Source organism: Echiichthys vipera (genome assembly GCF_963691815.1).
Source record: "Echiichthys vipera genome assembly, chromosome: 17".
Classification (NCBI taxonomy): Eukaryota; Metazoa; Chordata; class Actinopteri; order Perciformes; family Trachinidae; genus Echiichthys; species Echiichthys vipera.
Genome location: NC_139842.1, coordinates 12,563,741 through 12,584,783, shown reverse-complemented (window position 1 = coordinate 12,584,783; position 21,043 = coordinate 12,563,741). Strand labels below are relative to the sequence as shown.

Below are 21,043 nucleotides of genomic sequence, written 5' to 3'. Positions count from 1 at the left end.
CTCAATATATACTGTATTTGGATTAAACATTTTAATAAATGTAAAATTATACATGAAATGTTTAAGTAAACTAAATAAAACATTAATAAGGAATCTGCTATATACCAACCAAAGTTTTAATCCTGACAGTGTAAAGAAGGCTGCACATTTAGACAAATATACAATGCAACAGTGATGTAAATAAATGAAATAGCAGGATCAGAATCAAATTTGCTTCATCGGTCAGCTATGTTTGCACAACACACTCCATGACAATACACTCTTTGGCTCCAGTTTTAAGTTGCTCTCAAACAGTAGGAAATATAGAAATAGACATAGGCCTACAGCTAAAAACTATAACTTAGGCTATAACAAACATAAATATAACTATTAGGCTATGTAGGGTACATAGGCCTACATACAGGATTTATATAGGCTACAAGTCAAATGGTTAAAGGTTGAACATGGAGAATGAGCAGAACACCACCATCTAGTGTCTCACGATCGTAGTCGCAACAACAAAAAATAATTCCAGCAGTCAGGTTGCCAGGTTTGTTTCTGAGTGTGTCAAGCGATCAGCCTGCACCATGTCAAGCGATGAATCATACAGGGTAACAACTAATTTCGACTAATTCATTCCTGTTACAACAGTATTTAACGTTAGCCAGTCTTCTACTGGAGTCTTTCTCTGAGTGTTGCGATATCGATTTGCTAGCTCTCAACTCAAAATGATTCCTTGTTTCTGTAACCGAACAACAAACAACTCTGTCAACCCGCAATGCAATCCGCAATTGGCTGGTACAATGTAAACAAAGTCATTGTCAAACCTGTCAATTAAAAAAAAAGGATTCAGACTAAAGATATTTTTTTTATGGAAAAGCAATACTTTCATTCTGTACCCCTCAAAACGCCCCTTGGGTGTATTATCATTATTATTATTATTATCTTTTAAACATAGCTTTTAACCCTCCTGTTATCCTTAATATTTATTGTCTTTTCCTAATTTTATGGAAACAACTGGGAAAAGCTAATATTGGCATGGTTATATTTTTTCATGGTTCTGTACACATACAGTACTTGTGTTCCTTTTGGTCAATTAGATCATTTTAATGACTTAATCATCATTATTATTATCTATCTTACATTTGAAATATTTAGAAATGTTTGAAATTGTTTGTTTTGAGGACAACTTGACCCTGTATGTAACACATGCTACAGTCAAAACCAAATATCACAAACAAATATCCCTCAATACAATTGTAGATCAATCAGTAAGATATTTATTTTTCTAAATAAATACACATAGAATACCCGACATAAAAACCTGAGCTACAACTTTGATTATGATCATTTTCTGGATGTTTGAACGGCTGGGGTCAAATTGACCCCAAGGATAAACGCTGTTGGTACAATTTGAGAGTAACAGTAAAGATTCTACCTTTAATGTAAATTGTAATCAAGAATAACCTACAGTTAAAAGAATGCTGGAACAAATAACGAAATATGAAAAGTAAGTAAGTAATATTCAAAGTAATCCGAAAAGTCATTTGTAGCGAGTTTCCTTTTGGTGTTTGGTAAGAATTCTGTAAGAGGACGGGGGGCTGGGCTTCAAACATATTATTACTATTTTGAAGGTCAGCACATAGGCACATGCCTACAGTCTGTTTTTATACTTACAGATAAACCAGGTCAATATTACAGGAATGCACTCCTATTATTATTGTTTAGGGTGAATGTTTCCTTTAAAGACGTTTTACCTGCAAATCTGGCCGCTGCGGTGGAGAGGACGACAGGTTGACGTCATCCGGACTGACGCAGAGAGGAGGCATCAGAGAGGCAGAGCAGCAGCAGCAGCATCCCGGCTAACCAACGGCGCCTCACCCCCCGCCGCCACCGCCACTCTCACTGAGCATCCTCCAAAAATAACGGTAGGGACACCACCGAGAGCACCGACGATGCCGTGTTTTTATTTAACAGTAAATAGCGGTCAACAGCAGGGCCTTTAAAACATTTACGTCGCGGCAATTCCCCTTCGTTGTGGTTTGGTTGTCACTGTAAGGTTAGCAGAGCTAGCTGCACTAGCTGTCCATTGAATGCATCTGAACAGGTGCTCAGTTTCCTCACTAGCTCTTATGCATGGCACAATTGTTTTTGCGTGGGCACTGTTATGTTATCTGCTGTGAAGAAAACGTGCTCGAAATCAAGTCTTAATTGTTTTAGATTGATGATGCTTTAATAAAAAACATATCGTAGATGTGATTTCCATAATGAGGAAGTGATAACAAGGTAGTTAACAGTAAGCTACACCTACTCAGCTTCCTGGCCTGCTATGATAGGAGACATGCTGCTATGTGTTTTGACATAACTGCTGTCGGACATAATCATAGCTGTTGTCAGTTGTCATGCACTGTTGTGTAATTTGCGTTGCCTCCACCTGCAACCTACCTAAGTGTTTACTCTAACAAATAACATTATATCCATGAAAGCAAACACACAAACAAACAAAAACTAAACGTTCATGTTCAGTCAATTTCATCCACAAAGAATAAGTAAGTATTAGGGAATAAATGGTTATGTATTAATAATGCATCTGTTATGCATTAAGGTTTGTATACCTTTCTTAAATGTAATTGTTAGATATTGTACATGCCATTTTTAGATAATTAACCATAACACTCTTTTGGGCTCCTTTTGACACAATCAAATACACAGTAAAAGGTTTATACTGTTGCCCAAGGATACAGTCATACTAATAACATGTCAACCAAATAAATGTTGGCAACAATGATAAAATCCCCTATCCTGGAGTATGTGATATATTTTAATATTGATATCAATATCACTGTGTTCTTTTTTTCATTACTAGAGGTCAGTGGTAGGGTTAACCCACCTCATAACCAGACAGGAATAGCTTTTAGTATTTAGTAGTATATTTCTGGCTCGTTAATACTGCACAAATTAAGGTAGTATGCTCCATGACATTGATACATAAATCATAATAACTCAATATACAGTATGTTGTGACAGAGCTCAACACTAACTTTTAAAAGTTGATTCCAGGATGGCAACCAGGCCGTAGCTTTTGGTTACCAAAACTGAAAATATGGTTGCCATTTTTAGTCTCCTTATATTTTGAGTAATTAAGATACTATGCATCTATATGTCAGACTAATACTGAAAATGGGACATAAAAGAATATGCTTTACTATAGTAAAGCTATAAAACATTTTCTTTATGTAGTTTCCACAGTCAAACAACTTAATTTACAGATGACTGTGTGCACCTATTGTATTTTTTTTGTGTTAAAAGTTTTGCAATTTCCTGTCCCTATTTTTCACATGTTAAAACGTGGTAGCCACTGACAACCAAAGGCCAAGAAGTGATTGCCAATTTTTATGAATGGTTGCCCTTTGCAACTGTTACTGTCGAGCCTTGCATGAGGTCATGGAGCAATAGCATAAACAACATGGTGTGAGATGTCCACTCACCTCCTCCCCACAATCCGTTGCTCCTCTCTTCTCTGCCCCACTTTCCTCTTATCAAACCCTATGTGCTGCATTATGCCCCTCCTTTGCCCCTGTTCAACCCCCCCTTCTCTATTCTGCTCTCTCACCCCCCCTCTCATGGTCCACCCTGTTTTCTCCCCCTGCCACAGAGATAAAAGATAAGATGGCCACCTCCTCCTCTACTCTGGAAGAAGACGAGAGTTTGAAGGGTTGTGAAATTTTTGTGCAGAAGCACAACATCCAGCAGATTCTCAAAGAGTGCATTGTGAACCTCTGCATCGCGAAGCCTGAGCGTCCTATGAAGTTCCTGCGGGAGCATTTTGAAAAGCTGGAGAAGGTTGGTGATAACAAAGCTTTGTGTTTGTATGATTTAGGTTCCTCAGTCTGAGTCTCTCTGTTTACAATGTTGGACTGTGTGATGGCTGGAATCTTGTGTGGTGAGCTTGAAGTGGATAATCATAAAGTACCTGAATATGATGACACGAATGTTCATTGCAGTGTGCCACTTACTAAGTAGTGATTTCTTGTCAGATTTCTATGATATCTAATAATACAGCCTATGTAAATGAAATCTACAAAGGATATGAGTGGTTATGCAGGCTCAGTTACAAGGTGGAAGGCTGTTTTAATTTTGTGGTTTTATTTGTTTGTTATACTGTATCCCTTCAGCTTATATTTGTAGCACAATCATATATGGGTAAAACATCCCAGCTAGTTACTGTGTTGAAAAACACAGCGTACTCAAACTATAATGATAAAAGAGCTTTCATTTTGCATGTTATAATAGGTGAATCCATTAGGGAATGTGAGAGGAGCATCCATAAAAGGCAGTGTCCTGTTTGCAGACTCAGGGAACAGACTGTATCGGCCTGTCTGTCTGTCTGTCTGTGTGTGAGCAGAGACAAAAGAGGTGGCACATTCATTTATAGAGAGTAGGCTTTGCAAGAAGAGGAAAGGAAAGATCAGTAGAAAAAAAGGTTAAAACAAGGAAAACTCTGGAGCACAAATAATGTGACACCGAGTGTTTTGGCTCCAGCTGGCATCTCTACAGTGGCATATAGAAATTGCTTCATTGACTCCTGCCATATTTATCAGTTGCATTTTTTGAGTTAAATAACTTATACTAGCAGGCACATCATATTGCTGATGTAAAGGGACATATGCTCATTTTCAGGTTCATCATACAGTTTTTGATTTGGGTTTCTAATAGAACATGTAAACATGTTTTAATGTAAAAAAAAAAAACACATTCATTTTCTCATACTGTCTGTCTGAATATACCTTTATCACCCTCTGTCTGAAACACTTCATTTTAATGCTTGTCTCATCTTTTATCCTCACTCCCAGACTGCTCTGATTGGTCTTCTGCATCTGTGTACCAACATTTCAGCCTTTCTACTGATATATTGTATAGTTGTGACATCACAAATGTACAGAAGCCGACCACTTGTTTGAAAGCACAGTTTCTGAATACCTGCTGTGTGCATTTCTCTCTAGAATGAGTGTTTTGATACTTCCACAGTATTTATATAGCACTTCAACCTGCTTTATGATAAAAAAAGATATGGAAACATCACTTTTTACACTATGGGAACTTTAAAGATATAAGAAGTTTGAGATATTCTTTTATTTTTCAGCGTCTTATGAGGTATCATAGGATATATAGGTAAATTGTTACTGTGCTTAATATGCAAGTTAAGTTGTCTCCAAAATAGTTTACCCCAGAATTTACCGAAGTGGATGTTCTTACCCAACGTTTGGCTTTGATCAAGCAGATGGGTTGTTTGCTCATGAGTGGATCATATGATTTCTTTGTTTAAACAATGAGCTCTACTCTTTCAATCCTGTTACAAAAAGGTCATAAAGGTGTATGAGATGGAGTTGAAGGCTGTAGATGTTAGCCTGAGGAGAGTGCAGGCTGCGAAAGAAGTCTCCAACAAGAGAAGTGATTGTGAAGAAACTTCAGATAAAGCAGGGCTGACGTTCAGCACCATGATGCCTGTAGGGGGGCCTCCATCTATGCGGCTCTGATATGTATCTGTGTGTGTTAGCATGTGAGAGTCATCTGATTCGATCAGTTTATAATGTGACAGAGATATTTTCCACATTTTTTGTTTTTCCTGAAAAATCAAAGGCTTCATCAGTACAAGTAATGCTATATTGTTAATTATTTTGATCAATCTGGTATTTATTTATTTATCTAGTCAGACCAATCACACTCTTATTTACAACAAAAGCCTGCTCCTACAGCATACTAAGTATAGGTTTTCAGGTCAGAATGTACAAAAAGTTAAGGGTCAAGGTCAGGCTGTTCTCTATGTTCCAACGGGACAGTGTTGATAGTGGAGCTTCTGCTGCTGTTAGTGTGGACTGTAATGCTGCATAGTCAGAGAGGCAGCATGAATACTAATGGTTGTGATGTGAGCCCAGCAGAAGCTAACAGTAGCAAGTTGCAAGTGCAATTCATAAAATGACAAACTGCACACTTGCACAATTTGTCTTTATGTTCTAAATATTATAATAGCCAGCAAAGGAAAACGAGCTATAATACGCATGGACCTCTTTTGGCTGGTGAAGGAAAAATACTTGGTCATTGGTGGAAAACAATATTGCATGTTGCAGTTGTTCTGTTGCAGCTGCACTTTTCATCATGTTGCTTACAAATAGCATAAAAAAAATATCAATTAACAGTTGGGCAATGAACAATTTAACTTGAATTTTAAATTTTCGATGGTGATAAGAGATAGTTTGTATCTTAATCGCAATTTTAAAACTGGGTCAGTTTGTAAATTTCACTTGTTTTTTTACTAATTAGTATGTTTCATTGTGACAGCAAGATTTAAGTCTATTGAAAAGGTCGTTTATTTGATATTGTCGACATATTGTAACAGCAAAAGTGTCAGTGTTTTTCATGACAATTGTCTTTATGAAACTGCAATAGTGCTGAATGGTCAGGCTAAATTACAGCTCTGGAGGTTGCCGCTTGGTCCCTGCCCGTAGGTCAAAGGTCAGGATCAAAACAGCATTCCAAGGTAGTAAGGATCTAAAGTATTGCTTAACCAGTTGTTGAATGTTGGTCAGTGAAAAAATCCCCTGGTGTGTACAAGCAGTCTTTTAAGATCCACACTTGTCCAACTCTATTCCCATCAAGCTTTCCAAATCTCTGCTTGTATTGTGAGGTCAGTCACTCATGGAATTCAAACAGGCCATGTATGTTTTTGTGATGTCCCAGTTGTTTAAGAGGCTTATTGTGCTCCTTCCCCCTTCCGCAGGGGTAACTTTCAGGACAGCGTTTGGTTCACAGCCACTTAATCTAGATTTAATTGTCTGTCTTCTATAGTAATTAAGCTTTATTAGTGCTCTATTGCTCAAATTCAAATTATTTATCTCTCGTTCTCAAAGTTGCCAGTTCCTGTAGACAGTTCATAACACCTTATAAAATTCAAGTTGTGTATCAAGTGTGACTCTGGCCGCCTTTTAGGGCAGGAAGCTCATGTTCCCAACACAAAGAGAAAACATAAAAATGTACTTTTTTCATTACATTTTCTCCTGCACTGCACCCTCTGTTGTCGAGGTTTCTTTTTCTTCTCTTTCAGCTGTTTTCGTCAGCACTCGTTGCCCACTAGAGGCGGTAACCTAGGCAACAGGATAGATAGACTGTAGTCTATCCTGTATTGAATGAGCCCCTTTATTCACAAAGTTTATCCCATCTCTCATCTCATGTGTTCAGGATTTCTTTGTATACCAATTAGATTAGAGGGGTATTCTTTCTCCACATTTTTTTCAGACCTAACCTCATTTCATATCCGCACAGGTTCCTTTTCATACGGCATTCACAATCTTATCTGGAAGATCTCTTTTCTCTGTCTCTCCTCTGTTTCTCCTTTGTCCAGTTGTGTACTTTGATGTTGTGTGTTTTTCCTGTCTTCTTCTACATGCTTTCTATCTTTCTGTCTGTTTCTATTTGGTGTCTCTCTTTTACTTGCACATCATCAGTCTTACTAGTTTGTCTTTTAACTTTTGTTATCATATAATAACATGTCTTTGGTACTCAGCTGACATTGTGATTGGGAAAATAACAGGCATCTCGCTCCCTGTCATCCTGCCTATTTATGCATGGTAATGACGCCTCTGATTTTTACAACAGAAGCTGTTGCAGATGGGTGTTCTCATCTTCTTACCTCTTATCAGCTCAGCTCACTGTGTAATTTTCTGAGCAGTGAAACTTAATTTTTGGCACACTCCATTGTAAAAACACAGCATTCCCCGTGATACATTAGTAGAGTTTTAAAGAATTTTGAAAGGACTATTCCTTAACCGATGTTTTCTGTTTGTTAGTGTGTTTTTCACTTTCATGTTCTCTAAGTGTGACACAGGTGTTTATCTTGCAGTGGAATATCTGTAATTAGACATTACGGTTGTTTCTTATTAAAGGTCCCATATTGTAAAAAGAGATTTATTATTTCTTTTGATTATAAAGCAGGTTGAGGTGCTATATAAATACTGTGAAAGTCTAAAAACCCTCAATCCGCAGAGAAATGCACAAAGCTCGTATTCAGAAACTACTCTTTTAAACAAGCTGCACGGTTGTGACTTCACAACTACACAAGATAGAAGGTAAGTACCTTTACAGTGCCGTTACAGTTACAATCATCTCCCGGCTGCAATGACATTGCAGAGATGAAGAAAGTGCAAATGCTGAAGACTTGGAAATGCTGACCAATAAAAGCAATCGCCCCCCTCCCTTTGGGAGGGGGGCTTAAAATGAATTTGGTAACTTTCTGTTAAAATAGTTTTTTTTCAATATTGTATCACTATAGTCTGACTGCACAATGAGACAGACTGCTAGATCCACTGCACCCAACCAACAACCAATCAGAGCAAAGGAGTCTCTGACGCAGCATCAATGACTGCTCATGAACTCTGATGAAACTAGGCATCACTGATGAAATATGAATCAATATTCTGTTACTGTATTGCATATTTCTCGCATAAAAAGCTAGGAAAATCCTTTGCTCTGAGTGGTTGTTTTTCTTCCGGTGCGGTTGAAACTAACAGATGCCATTAGGAGCACACAGAGAGGGCTCTGGGAGCCGACAGGAACAAAAGATGGAGGTAGGGATACATTACTTTTTCACAAATCGTCTCTCTCATTTCACTGTCAAAATATAATGACAGTTTGCGCAAATATGAAAAAGAAAACAATTTTTCGTAGAAAATGATCAACTTTTAGAGACAGGCGCTAAAATGAAGTGTTTCAGACATTGTGAATACAGGTATATTCAGTGAAAAAAAATAATGTGTTTTTGAACGTTTAAGCATGTTAACATGTTTTAGAAGAAACCCCAGAATACAAGTATAAACCAAAAATGAGCATAATATGGGACTTGTTGTCTCTCATGAACAGCAGAGATATTAAAACAGGGATGAACTGAGAATGGATTTCTGATACGCAGGGTCTATTGTTGCAGACCTTTTGGCCAAGATCATGTGCATAATAAGAAATGGTGGCCTTTTCCTCATCAGTCTGCATCATTACAGACCTGTGTGTGGGCAGCTGCCACCGCAGATGTTTATTGAATTTGGTCCATTGCATCTTCACAAGGCTAGACAGTTTTTTCTGTAGTATGCCAACTGGCTTTGTCTGTCCACATTTATGAAAATCAACTCGCAAAGACTTGGCATTTGAATGTTCCTTTTGTAGCACTTTATTTTCGCAGAATATCCTTTACTTTCCCCTCTACTCTTTTTCTGTCTATTACTATGATTATTACTTTCTGTGATAACATATCCGATGACTTTAGATGCAACTCTCTCCTCCTCCATCAACACTTTGATCATGAACACACCACCTGGGTTGGCAACCAAATGTTCACTGCATGACAGCTGTCGCTCCTCATCTCCATCTGTACGTGTGGGGTGCTTGGACAAGATTCTTAGCACCATATTCGGATGACTACATGTCTTGGCTCTGTTCTGTGATCTCAAATCAAAACTTATAACCCATTACAAATGTTGCTTTATCATCTTTTATGGAGTTGTTCCCCATTAATAAGGTAAACAGGTTTAGCATTTATTTAAAGAGGCCCTTAAACATTTTAAGCTTTCTTTGTGTGTGTGTTTATCTGTTTGTGGTTTTGTTTGTGTTGGTATTGTATCTGCTATTTTAAGCACAATGTTCCCTGTGATCTTTATGCTCACAGGGCAGTCATAAGTTTGAGTCCCATGCTTCATTCCCGGCTTTTCACATTTCTCCCTTATCCATCTTATCCATCATCTTTTCATCCCCCTCTCTTTCCTCAGCAGCATTGTCCATACAAATGTTGTCTTATCCACTAGTATCTCGTCTTTCATAAGTGATCCCCTTGCAAGATGATCTCTATTATTTTTAGTTATATATATATTTTTATATAATATAATATTATGTTATTTATTTACTATTCATGTTATTTCTATTACATTCATGTTATTTTTATTACATCCTTATTAATTACCGAACTACTGAAAAGTGGTATTTAAATTATATAATTGTTATTTGGAGGATTGTATTTATCAAACCCTTTAACTTCAGGGCTAATGCGGCTAACACAAGCACTATGCAAAGACACCTGCAGCACCATCCCAGCTCTCTGCTAAAATCAACCGCAGCTCTAAAGAAAATACTCACAGTTAAAAATAGAGTTAAAATCTCATCTGGTCTCGTTCTCGTTAGCTCAGTGTCTCTTCACACCCCTGGTGTCTCTACATCAGAGGCCCCAGGAAGTGCGCCAGGCTTTTAAGACAATTTTTCCAGTGGCCAAATCCCTATTTGTTGGATTCCTATTCATTGGATTCCTATTCGTTGGATTCCTATTCGTTGGATTCCTATTCATTGGATTCCTATTCGTTGGATTCCTATTCGTTGGATTCCTATCCGTCGTCTTGCGAAAGTTTGCAGTGTGCCTACTCTAATGGGTCACACGACGCGGAAGGAGTCCCGATCATCCTGGTATTTTATATGTGGCTGGTGAAATTTTGTGGCTTCACCGAGCAACTTTTATAGGAATAAACGACGCTCCGCCATGAACACTGTACCTTGTTCTCTTTATATACATCCATGCTCTACATCTTGACTGTATGTAGGCCAGTGTTGCATTGATTATTGGCGCCTAGCTTTCCTTAACATCATAAAGTATTCTGAGTAAATCAAATAAACCATGCTGCATAAGCTCTGCTCTGAATAATCCCATCACATTGCATTAAGAGAGGGTTCCTCACTCTCTGTCTGTCAATCTATCGGTCAGTCAGCCACTGTCTCGCCGGCCCCTGTAAGATGAGAAGCCTTTCTGTGCTGCCAGCCATTCAGCTGTCACCAGGACCTACCATAACAAATCCGCCAGTCTCTTCAAAGGCCTCTGATTGACAATTTGTCAGGAGGGTTTGGTTGTTTGTTGAGTCCGCTGAGAGCATTGAGAGGAAAATTAGGTGTAGCATTGGTTTATCTCCCCTAACTTCTACTTTTCCGTTTATTTCTTTTTCTGCTCTTAGACTATTTAGATCAATATATATGTATGTACCAGTGATGTGTATGCACAGATCATTATTCACAGAACTGGTCTAGTTCCCATGTGTGTATGGTGTATGTTTTGTAGCACAGTGTAATTAGCGTCTCCAGCCTCTGTGTTCACTCATCACCACCATGCTAGGGTGCATGCAGTGACCCAGGCCTAAACCTCCTCCTTAGCCCACCTTGGGGCCCCTACAGGTAAATCGGACCCCCAGCCCCTGTTTCACTGGTGGTCCTTCTTTGTCCTCTCTCATCTACCCGTTGCATCCCTCACCCCTCCCCAACTTATCTGTAGTTGGTATGTGTACAGCAGCACTGAGATGTAAAGCACTAGGACAGAGACAGAAAACGAGATGGGTACAGACACTACACTTGAATCAGGCTAAGGATGTTTTCTTGAGCATTTAACCAATGACAACATCAAGTCAGAGCATTGGTAAAGCAGGTGGCATCATTTGTTATTACTAGAATGCATTAAAAAAACAGGGCAGGGCTGCAAAGGTATTACGTTTAATATTACAGACAAAGGAAACAACAACAGAAATTACTGAAATAATTAACTCATTAGCAAAAGTGTTGCTGATTAATTTTCCTTCAGTTGACTATTTGACACTATTCCAGCTCTAAAGAATTCTCTTTTCAATTCTGGATTAATAGGCTGCATGGTACAGCCTTGATAGATGTGAAACTCCTCTTGTAGACTGACTGACTGAAAGTACTCAAAAAACTTGACAGCAGCAAACCCTTAATACCGAAAGAACTCCCGCAAACATCCTGCAAGCATGAGAAAACCGTACTTGTGTGTAGCAGGGTATGAGTCCTGCTCATGCTATGAGTCTTTGCTGTCAGCCCCCACAATTACTTGGGGATGGTCCCGTTTTAGGATTATTTTAGAAATAAAATAAAAAAGTGGAGACTTGGCTTGTAAAGGTTCAAATGAGTGTTTCTTAATAGTTAAATTTCAGCAGAAAAATGAATGGAGAGTTACCATTAGGATAGCGAGACAGCAAGTTTGTGTGTGCGTGTGTGTTGCATAGAGAGTGAACATTATTTCATAGTCAGGAGTCAGCACTGCATTTCAGTCCATTGTGGTACTGTAATGGTGGGGAACAGAGTGATGAGTAGACTGTTAGCTCTCGCTGGTGGATCAGCTCTCCATGCTTCATTACCTGTGTGTGTGTGTGTGTGTGTGTGTGTTTGTGTGTGTGTGTGCGACGCCTTGTTGTTTTTGGTTCACTCGCATGCTTTCAGCTCCGGCAGTGGAGAGTGAAATTGTCTCGTCACTGGATTAGGGCTACCTAAGGTAACTCCCTATGGATGCTTCCGTTTTTCTAACTAATATCAGAAATTAACTTGGAAGAATAGATATTTGAATGTGTTTGTACTGCAAGCCCACTGAGGCTCTCTGATGGGCTCAACGCTTTTGTGCTCAGCATTTTGGGTGGTTAGTCATATAACTATTAGGGTGAGAGTTAGTCATAATTTTTGTTCATATCTGCTTGGTGGAAATTGGTTTAGCAAATGAACAAAACAGGAGAGGCCAATTTTAACATGACTCATCTTCCATAAATGAGCTGAAGCTGAAATTGATAATGGTTTAATAACAGTGACGTTTGATTGAGAGAGGGACGATGGGATTGCATGCATGTCATTTTTTGTCTTTGTCTATATTTCTGGGCTAAATCTGTGACCCACAGTCAATGTGTCTCTAATGGAAAACCCACTTTTAACAGAGCTTCTGTGTCCTGCTTACGCCTGAACCCCCCCCCCTCTCGCGCTCTCTGGCACTTAGCCGCAGATGATGACGCAGGGAGAGCTGAGGCAAGAGGGAGGGAGAGAGGGGGAGAGAGAGTCTGATATAGGCTTATAGCACTGGTAATAGAGTAGAAAATATACTTGTAAATATAGATGACATTATAATAAAAGAGGAGTGCTTTTTGAAAAGATTTGTTAAAGCTCCTATCTTGTAAAAAGGGAGATTTCTTTTTTTTTAATTATAAAAGAGGTCGAGGGTCGGTGTTATATAAATATTGTGAAAGTATAAAAACAGTCAATTTAAAGAGAAATGCACATTTCAGAAACGTTGCTGTTAAACAAGCCATCAGGACTTCTGTAAGGTTGTGATGTCACAACTTTACTATATATAGGGAGAAAGTTCTTCTACAGTAATGTTACAGTGATTCCGCGGCTGCAATAACGATGCAGATACACATTGAGAGTGGATGCAGAAGCCCTGGAAAATGGAGCAGACTAGGAGAGAGGTTTAAAGAGACAGGTGCCAAAACAGAGTGTTTCAAACAGAGGGTACATACAGCTATATTCAGACAGGTAGTAAATGAATATGTTTTTCTAAAACATTAAATTAAAATCAAAGCTTTTATGTGGAAGAAAAGTATGAACTTGGAAATGAGCATAATATGGGACCTTCCACATTATTTTAAATAGAACTGATACTATAAAATTGAGATAGGATAGAAGAAAAAGGTCTAACATTTGTAAAAAACAACTGCAGATGTGTTTTGCTTAGTTACTGTGCATAGCCCTGGAAATGATAAATGGCATTGCCTCAAACTGCCCAGCCTGTGTGTTATTACAAAAGAGTTAGAGCAAAAAACAACAACAAGTTTGCCTCTGCTGCTGTGCTCAGCTCACCTTGGACTAATGAAGCCTACTATACATTTACACTTTGGAGACATCAGAAATCCTGCTGCACACGTTTGAGCACTGGGGCCAGGACCATATGAAGACTTGTTGGAACCAGACACAAAGTCCTCGCTTGATGTCTGATTATCCTCTGACCTAAGAGGAAAGCGTGTGGGTGGGGCCGGTGACCAGTAAGGAGCGAGGAGGACACTGCATGGTACAGAACAGTGTCTGGCACACACTGGGAATGTATGGGACGATGATGCATCCTTCTGGAAATGTTTGGAGCCATTCACTGGTGCAATACATGAAGAACAGAAGTCTGTATTGAGGGGAGTGAAGTTCTCCCTTCTGTGAAGTGAATCACTAAAGTGAGAGAGTTACAATTTGTCAACAGGCGTCAGAGCTGGTGTGTGTGAATGTAGGTGCGTGTGAGCCGACGTTGCTACATACTCAGACTCAACACCAACTATTCAGGATGCTCACGGTATCCAGTTGTCATAGTGACAGGGGGGAAGCGCCACCAGATTGCGAGTGTGTGCGTGAGAGAGAGAGGGAGGAAGGGAAAGGGAGAGAGGGCTGGAGAGCAGAGACAGAGAGTTGCGCAGAAGCGATGGAGAGACAGGCTTTTTGCTGTGATCAGTGTTTTCATCAGTAGTCTCGTTCTTTAGCTGCTGTGTCGCGGGGATAGCAGGCATTTTTGGCACTCACGCTCTCTCTCTCACACACAAACTTGGACTCACACACACACTCAAGCCTGAGTGCGTGCACACACACACACACACACACACACACGCAAACATACACACAGCGGTCGCTGTGCTAGTATGGCAAGATGCTGCGGTGTGACATGTGTGTCAGGTGTGTATGAGATGGGGATCCAGGTGTGTTGATTCCCATGCACACTTTGACACACTCACACTTGATGCGTGGTTCCTCTGACAGGCTGAGGGACAAACAGCACGCCTGGGGCCCTCCATGCCATGGTAAATACCTCTGCTGACAAACCTAGCTTTTAGTTAGCTTCCTGGAGCTAACCGTATAGTCTCATAGATGCAGGAGCAAGTTGTTTACAATACTGTGTTTGTTGTCAAAGCATTTTAACGGGACCTGTAGTGTTTTTAGTGAGTAGAGAAATATGCATCTATTTACAGTGCTTGAAAGAAAGAGAGAGTCTTGTGTTTGGTTCGGTTATGCATTCGCTGTCTTTAGAGACTGTTGTGCGTCAACTGATTTCAGACCTTTCCACCTTGATTAAGCTGGAGTGTGTGAGCTCTTTCCCCCGCAGTCTGCCTGTGCATATGTTTGTGAGGTTGTGTGTGCGCATGTTTTGATGCTGCTCTCTGGCTCTACCATCTCTCTTTTCCTTCTGCTGGCTGTGCTCCCTCAGGCAGTGACTCTGCGTAAGCAAGAAGCGTGCATATGTACGTTTGTGTGCGTGTGTGTGATGTGCATTATCGCACTGTTTTACACAGACACTGAGCAGAGCATCACAGTAACCTTAGGGTGTGATCAGCAGGAGAGACACAAAGTCAAACAGAGTGAAATGGAGAGAGAGAGAGAGAGAGAGAGAGAGAGAGACTGTGACAAAAAGATCATTAGATGAAAGGATACCAACCCAAAGAGCGGGCAAAAGTGTGGGCTGAGGTGTCATTGGTCTCATTATTGTGTTGCTGTATTACTGTCCCCGTCCCCATTACATTATGCTGATGGGCAAGGATGTGCTGAGGTCTTGATTTGACATTTTAGTTTGTCTCAGTTTTCCGTTAATATGACAGTCTCCTCACCTACCCTCTCCACCTCTCGCTCCGGCTCTCTGTGTTCCTGTCATCTTTGCAAACTCTCTGTCACAGGTTCTCTCTCTCTCTCTCTCTCTCTCTCTCTCTCTCTCTCTCTCTCTCTCTCTCTCTCTCTCTCTCTCTCTAAATGAGCAGAGTGAAGCAGCAGCAATTTCTGTTCCCTGCTCAGGGCACTGGGTAATCACACTGCTCCCAGCTGCTCCAGGTCTTCCCTTTTTCCTTCTCCCCTCTACAGTTTTGCAGAGAAAAAAGTTGTCTCACAGTTTTCTACTTTTGTACTTTAATTATACATTATGCACTCCAAAATTTAGAGTTGCTGTGAACTCAAGGAGGAGGACTCTCTTTGCATCTGTAGTCTGCATTTGCTCCTGGTGGTGTGAACAAGCAATTCTCTTAACTGATTGCTGTCCTGCTAATGATCAGTCATCGACTAAATATTAATAGGTTATAGAATACAACATGCTTTATACAATTTGCATTGTTTATTGTGTCAACACAGCCCAAATAAATTGGTTACTAAAATCACAAGTTAATAACACCTAAGTGCATTGTTTTATTCATAGATATAACTGATCTTAAATATCATGGTCAAGAAGACCGACCCAGGGCTGCAACTAGCGTTTATTTACACTTAGTAAAATGTAAACACTTAGTTTACATTTTGTAAACTAAAGTGACTTTTTTGAGAGAAGCAGTAAGAACGTTTGGGTGACGCTCAGCCTGAGTGGCTCAGGTGGTGGTTTCTATTAAAAATGTAAATTAAGGAGACTTTACGGTTTATTTTGGAGCTGTTAAAGCATCTTATTTTATCGTGAAGGACTGAAGTATGGTCCTGCATGTTTTCACAACATTGATGGTAATGTGGACGACCAGCAGCTCCCAGTGTTTACGGTGAGGAGATCGAGGTGTCCGACAAGGGCCGAGAGCAGCAAACGGCTAATTCACCAGTGTTAGCGTCCTTTTGACCACTCTTGTAAACACAAAGATAAATTTAACACCATTAAATAAGCTCTAAACATTACACCATCATTTATATTTGGTTTATATTTAGGTTTAACAGAAAGTTTGATAAAATTTAGCCAAAAACCTTCCACCTGGAGACACAGATCTGTTATCTGTAAGAAAATGTCTCCACAAACACAATGATGGAGGTTTGTTCCTAGTCTGCCACGTTAGAAGTCTTGTGGTCATCTCTGTAGCACTCATACTTTAACAACAGCCACTCACTTTTACCTCCTCACCCACAGGTTCTGCTGTATACATTAATTTTTTTCTGAAGGAAATCGATAAAACCCTACACTTTTGCTGTGTATCAGGTGGGGCAACCCCAAACACAACACGTTGTCATTTTTAACTATGTAACACTGTTTACAGTAGCCGGATGGATCGCTTCAGGTCAGTGGAAGCTACTCTCGTTCTCCTACCCGGAAGTATCTTGACGCCTGTTGTTTACAAACATTCTGAAATGCCCTGTAGTAATTTGTAATAAGGGAGCTCATCTGTAAATCTTAATCAAATGCAAATCTGCCATGACCTTAATTTGTAAAGTAAAAATTCCACTGCAAATGACCTGCCATATTTAGCTCATCACAGCAGTCTTATGATTCCCGTGCAAATTGGCACCATTGTGATTTGTGGTCGTGTTAACTGCACTGGCAACAGAGCCTTGACAACAGACTCCAGTCTAATTGGTTTTGACTCAATAATGTCTGCAGCATATCTTCTTGGTCAGGAGTGTCCATAACCCCTTGTTAAAATAAACGAAATAAAGAAATATTAAATAAAATAAAAAGCAAACTGAAAATCGCTCAATGTTTGTATCATGATTAAACAAAGATAAAAATGTACCCTACGTTGTTGCAAACCCAGCTTGTTCACGTCACGGAGCCCACCAGAGCCCCTAACCAGACCAATCATCACGCTGCCTTTCTCTGTCTTTACATGATGTCTCTTTCTGGTTCTGTTTATTGCTTTCGATGTGGTGTTTCTGTACCGCAGTACAAGAACAAGAGGTCTGAGACTTTCACCTCTTGTTACTTGCCTGTCTGGAGTCCTGTCCCTTTGAGACACATTTGTTTTTTTCTGACACAGCAGCAATGCAGCGAACCAGCAAACAGATGAAATTGTTACTTTACCAAAACATGTGGCGGTGAATAATACCGCTGCCACCTCAATCCCTGCTGTGCTATTACTGTAGAGACACTAATGCACTCAAATAAAGGAATACATACACAGTGCCAGCAGGTCCACACACACACACACACACACACACATCACCAGTCATTGTGTATCATTACACAGATACTGTGTAGAAATAAACAAAGCAGTAGATGTTGGCTACCTTTGCACATACTGTTATCCCATTGCCCTTGTATCACAGAATCTCACAGCTCTCTCACATTAACAAGCCTACAGTGGTTTTATTGTGTACTGATGCAAATGCGTTAATCAAAATGTGCAATCAATATTTAATCACCTGAAGAGTGTTCAGCAGTTGAAACATCAGCCAGACGGAGGCACCCTATCTCCCCTTTGATGTCTTTATTCCATGTTGTTCATTTTCTGATAGGAGGCGAGTACTTGGCTGAGCCGTCTTCTCTCCGCATGTTCAGGCCCCCAGATGTTAATATTTGATGGCTTTCACTTGATGCCATAGCAGCCAGATGTCCAGACAGTGTGCACTCAGGACTAGGACATGTTCACTGTACTTTCTCTGAGGTTTAGACAAACCTGTTATGTAATCTGACCTTTTTTAAAGAATCCACATGATGCTTGTTGTTAGACAGTGAGGTTTTTCAGCCCGTCTGCATGTGATTGTTTGTGAAGTAAAAGAATAAAAGAGGCTCTCAGTTGATCTTGTTTGTCTTGCCTGAAGTTACAATAGTTGTTGCATCTATTCTCCTTCACATGCACCTGTTTTGCGCATTAAAGGGTACCATATTCGAGGTGCTATATAAATACAAAATACTTACTCAATATACAGAGAAATGCCCACAGCCCATATTCGGATACTGTGCCTTTAACCGAGCTATTGGGACTTCTGTTGGTTGTGATGTCACAACTGTACAATATAAAGGTAGAAAGTGCCACTACAGTTACAGTCTGCGATAACGATACAGAAATGCAGAGAGCGCAGATGCTGAAGACCCGTAAACGCTGACCAATCGGAGCAGACGGGGCTCATTCAGGAGGGGTCTTAAAGGGACAGGCGCTAAAATGGAGCGTTTTAGACAGAAAGTGAATAAAGGTATATTCAGACAGACAGTAAGAGAAAAATGTGTTTAAAACATGTTAACATGTTCTAGTAGAAACCCTAAATAGAAGTGATAACCTGAAAATGAGCGTGCTATGGGACCTTTAAAGATTTTTTTAACGGGGCACTGTTTTGATAGAACACCTGCTTATTTACCTTACTCACCTCTGTCCCTCTCTGTGTGCCTCTCTCTTGGTCCCTCTAATAGTCTTGTCTCTCCTCTTGTTTTTACAGGAAGAATGCAAGCAGATCATGGCACGCCAGAAATCTAACAGCCAGTCGGACTCACACGATGATGAGGTTTCTCCCCCACCGCCCAACCCTGTTGTTAAGGCCCGGCGCCGCAGGGGAGGGGTCAGCGCCGAGGTCTACACTGAAGAGGACGCTGTCAGTTACGTACGCAAGGTCAGCTTTGAAAGAAGGATGCATATGCAAACATCTATACCGGCACACACACCTAATACATACCTTTGAGAAATTGCTTGTTTATACAAACTCATCAACATCAATGCATACATATGCATTGACGCAGATTGACTCAATGCTTTTGCTTATTTTTTGCACAATTAAAACATCATAGTAACAAACATACAATAAAAAAAACTAAAATGAATATGTGCATAAGTGACAGGGCTTATCTGAGGTTCTTCTCATTATGAGAAATTACAAATACAGTCTAGTTTAATCAAAAAACATCAAGCAATTGACAAGGTTGATTTGTTGTTTATTTGTTGTACATGGAGCTGTCATTCTGTGAACACCCACTCAAGAGCATGAATGTAAACACATTCATCGAAAACATTGTGACAGTGGGAAGGTAGATAAGCTGTGTACATTTATGACAGCAGTTAATGAATAGACTCAGACACTTCAGGGAATTTATTCGCAGCAAAATAAAGTTTGTGAGTCAGCTGCTGAACCGATGTTCAGCACAGATGCTGAGAACCGACTTGGCGATATTAGAGTGAATGTGATAGACTCCCACTCAGGTTTTTGCACATAATTAACATCTTTATCTTGAAATCTAAAGATGTACTGAGCAGAGTGTCCTTTTTTATTCATCCCAGACCTATTTAATTAGCTCTATCTGTAAACAAAGGGGCTTATTTAGACTTCTATGCCTCCACACTGGCAACAACCTTGGCCATTTTTGGTTTATTGTTGGTATGTATGTTCCATGCTTGTGAACATGAACGATCCTGATCTCTCAGGAAACCCTGGAGGGAATGTCATCAAATTTGGCACAAATGTTCACTTTGACTCAAGGATGAACTGATTAGAGTTTGGCCAAGGTCACTGTAACCTCACAAAATTCATTTTTGGCCACAGCTCAGGAATATCTATCCTAATTATGACACACAAACGTGTAATAAGATAAGCATAATGAAGTGGTGACATTTTATTTCCAAAAGGTCAACCTTAATGTGACATCACAAAAACACTTCCCTTGCCATTATTCAACGCCATAATGCAGAAACAGAAGGGGAGACATTTGGTCGGATACTGAATCAGTGACACTATTTTTAAAACTGTGGTATTCGTGTAGATCTTCCATGCTGAAGGTTTGAAGATTTGTGTGAAGCGCCAATATTTTGCCAAAAGATACACTTAAGACTTTTTTTAAATAAATTAAATTATTCACATGAAAAAAGCCAATTAGAGACCTGGTTACATCTTTACATTGCTAGTTCTGTCACAATAACAAATTTTGCTGGCCGATAAATTGTCCCACACATGGTTCGACACATTCGGTCATTCGGTATGAAGTGTTCCCCCTCGGCAGCTGTGGCGTTTGGCATTGAAATCAATTCCATCTTTGTCTTTGTACCTCCGAATCTCAACTAGCGTGTCCTCTAACTTGCTCCTCACAGGGCTCTCCTGCAGCTCTCTGGGTATCGGCAGGGGTACGCCTCCTCACACAGAGAGTGTGCGGCTGACAAGTGACTAAAACCACACGAGACAAGGGTTAACTCCTCATTACGCTGAGGAAGCGAGAGGGGTCAGTGGAAACAGATGTGAAAACTCTTATCATCCAGTCTCTTTGTTAGAGGGACACCAGGAAAAAGGAAAAATGGAAATTATTGCGGCTGGCAAAGTTGTCAAGCTCATTAAAAGTTAATAACTTAGTAACTTATTGAGACTGGCCTATAGCTTGCCAGGAGACCTCTAGCTGGGCAAAATTGTTTGTTTTTCTAATCCTCTCCAGATTACAGAAACTGTGTTTGTTTAAACATGCTGTTTAAGAAATCAGGTTATTTCAGAATGCATATAGACACAAAATCTGAATATAAATGTAGACGTTTTTTTTGTTTTATTT

General features: G+C 39.9%; 1 protein-coding gene across 1 annotated transcript in view; it reads left to right on the top strand.

Moving 5' to 3' along the window:
* The first annotated feature begins 3,642 nt into the window (after positions 1 to 3,642).
* The window catches only part of prkar1b (protein kinase, cAMP-dependent, regulatory, type I, beta), a 65,311-nt gene continuing 47,910 nt past the window's right edge, over positions 3,643 to 21,043 (top strand). Inside the window, exons 1-2 of the mRNA XM_083930896.1 lie at positions 3,643 to 3,822; positions 18,961 to 19,131. Of these exons, the coding sequence (XP_083787022.1) occupies positions 3,649 to 3,822; positions 18,961 to 19,131 (345 nt within the window). The 5' untranslated portion in view covers positions 3,643 to 3,648. The remainder of the gene's footprint in view (positions 3,823 to 18,960; positions 19,132 to 21,043) is intronic.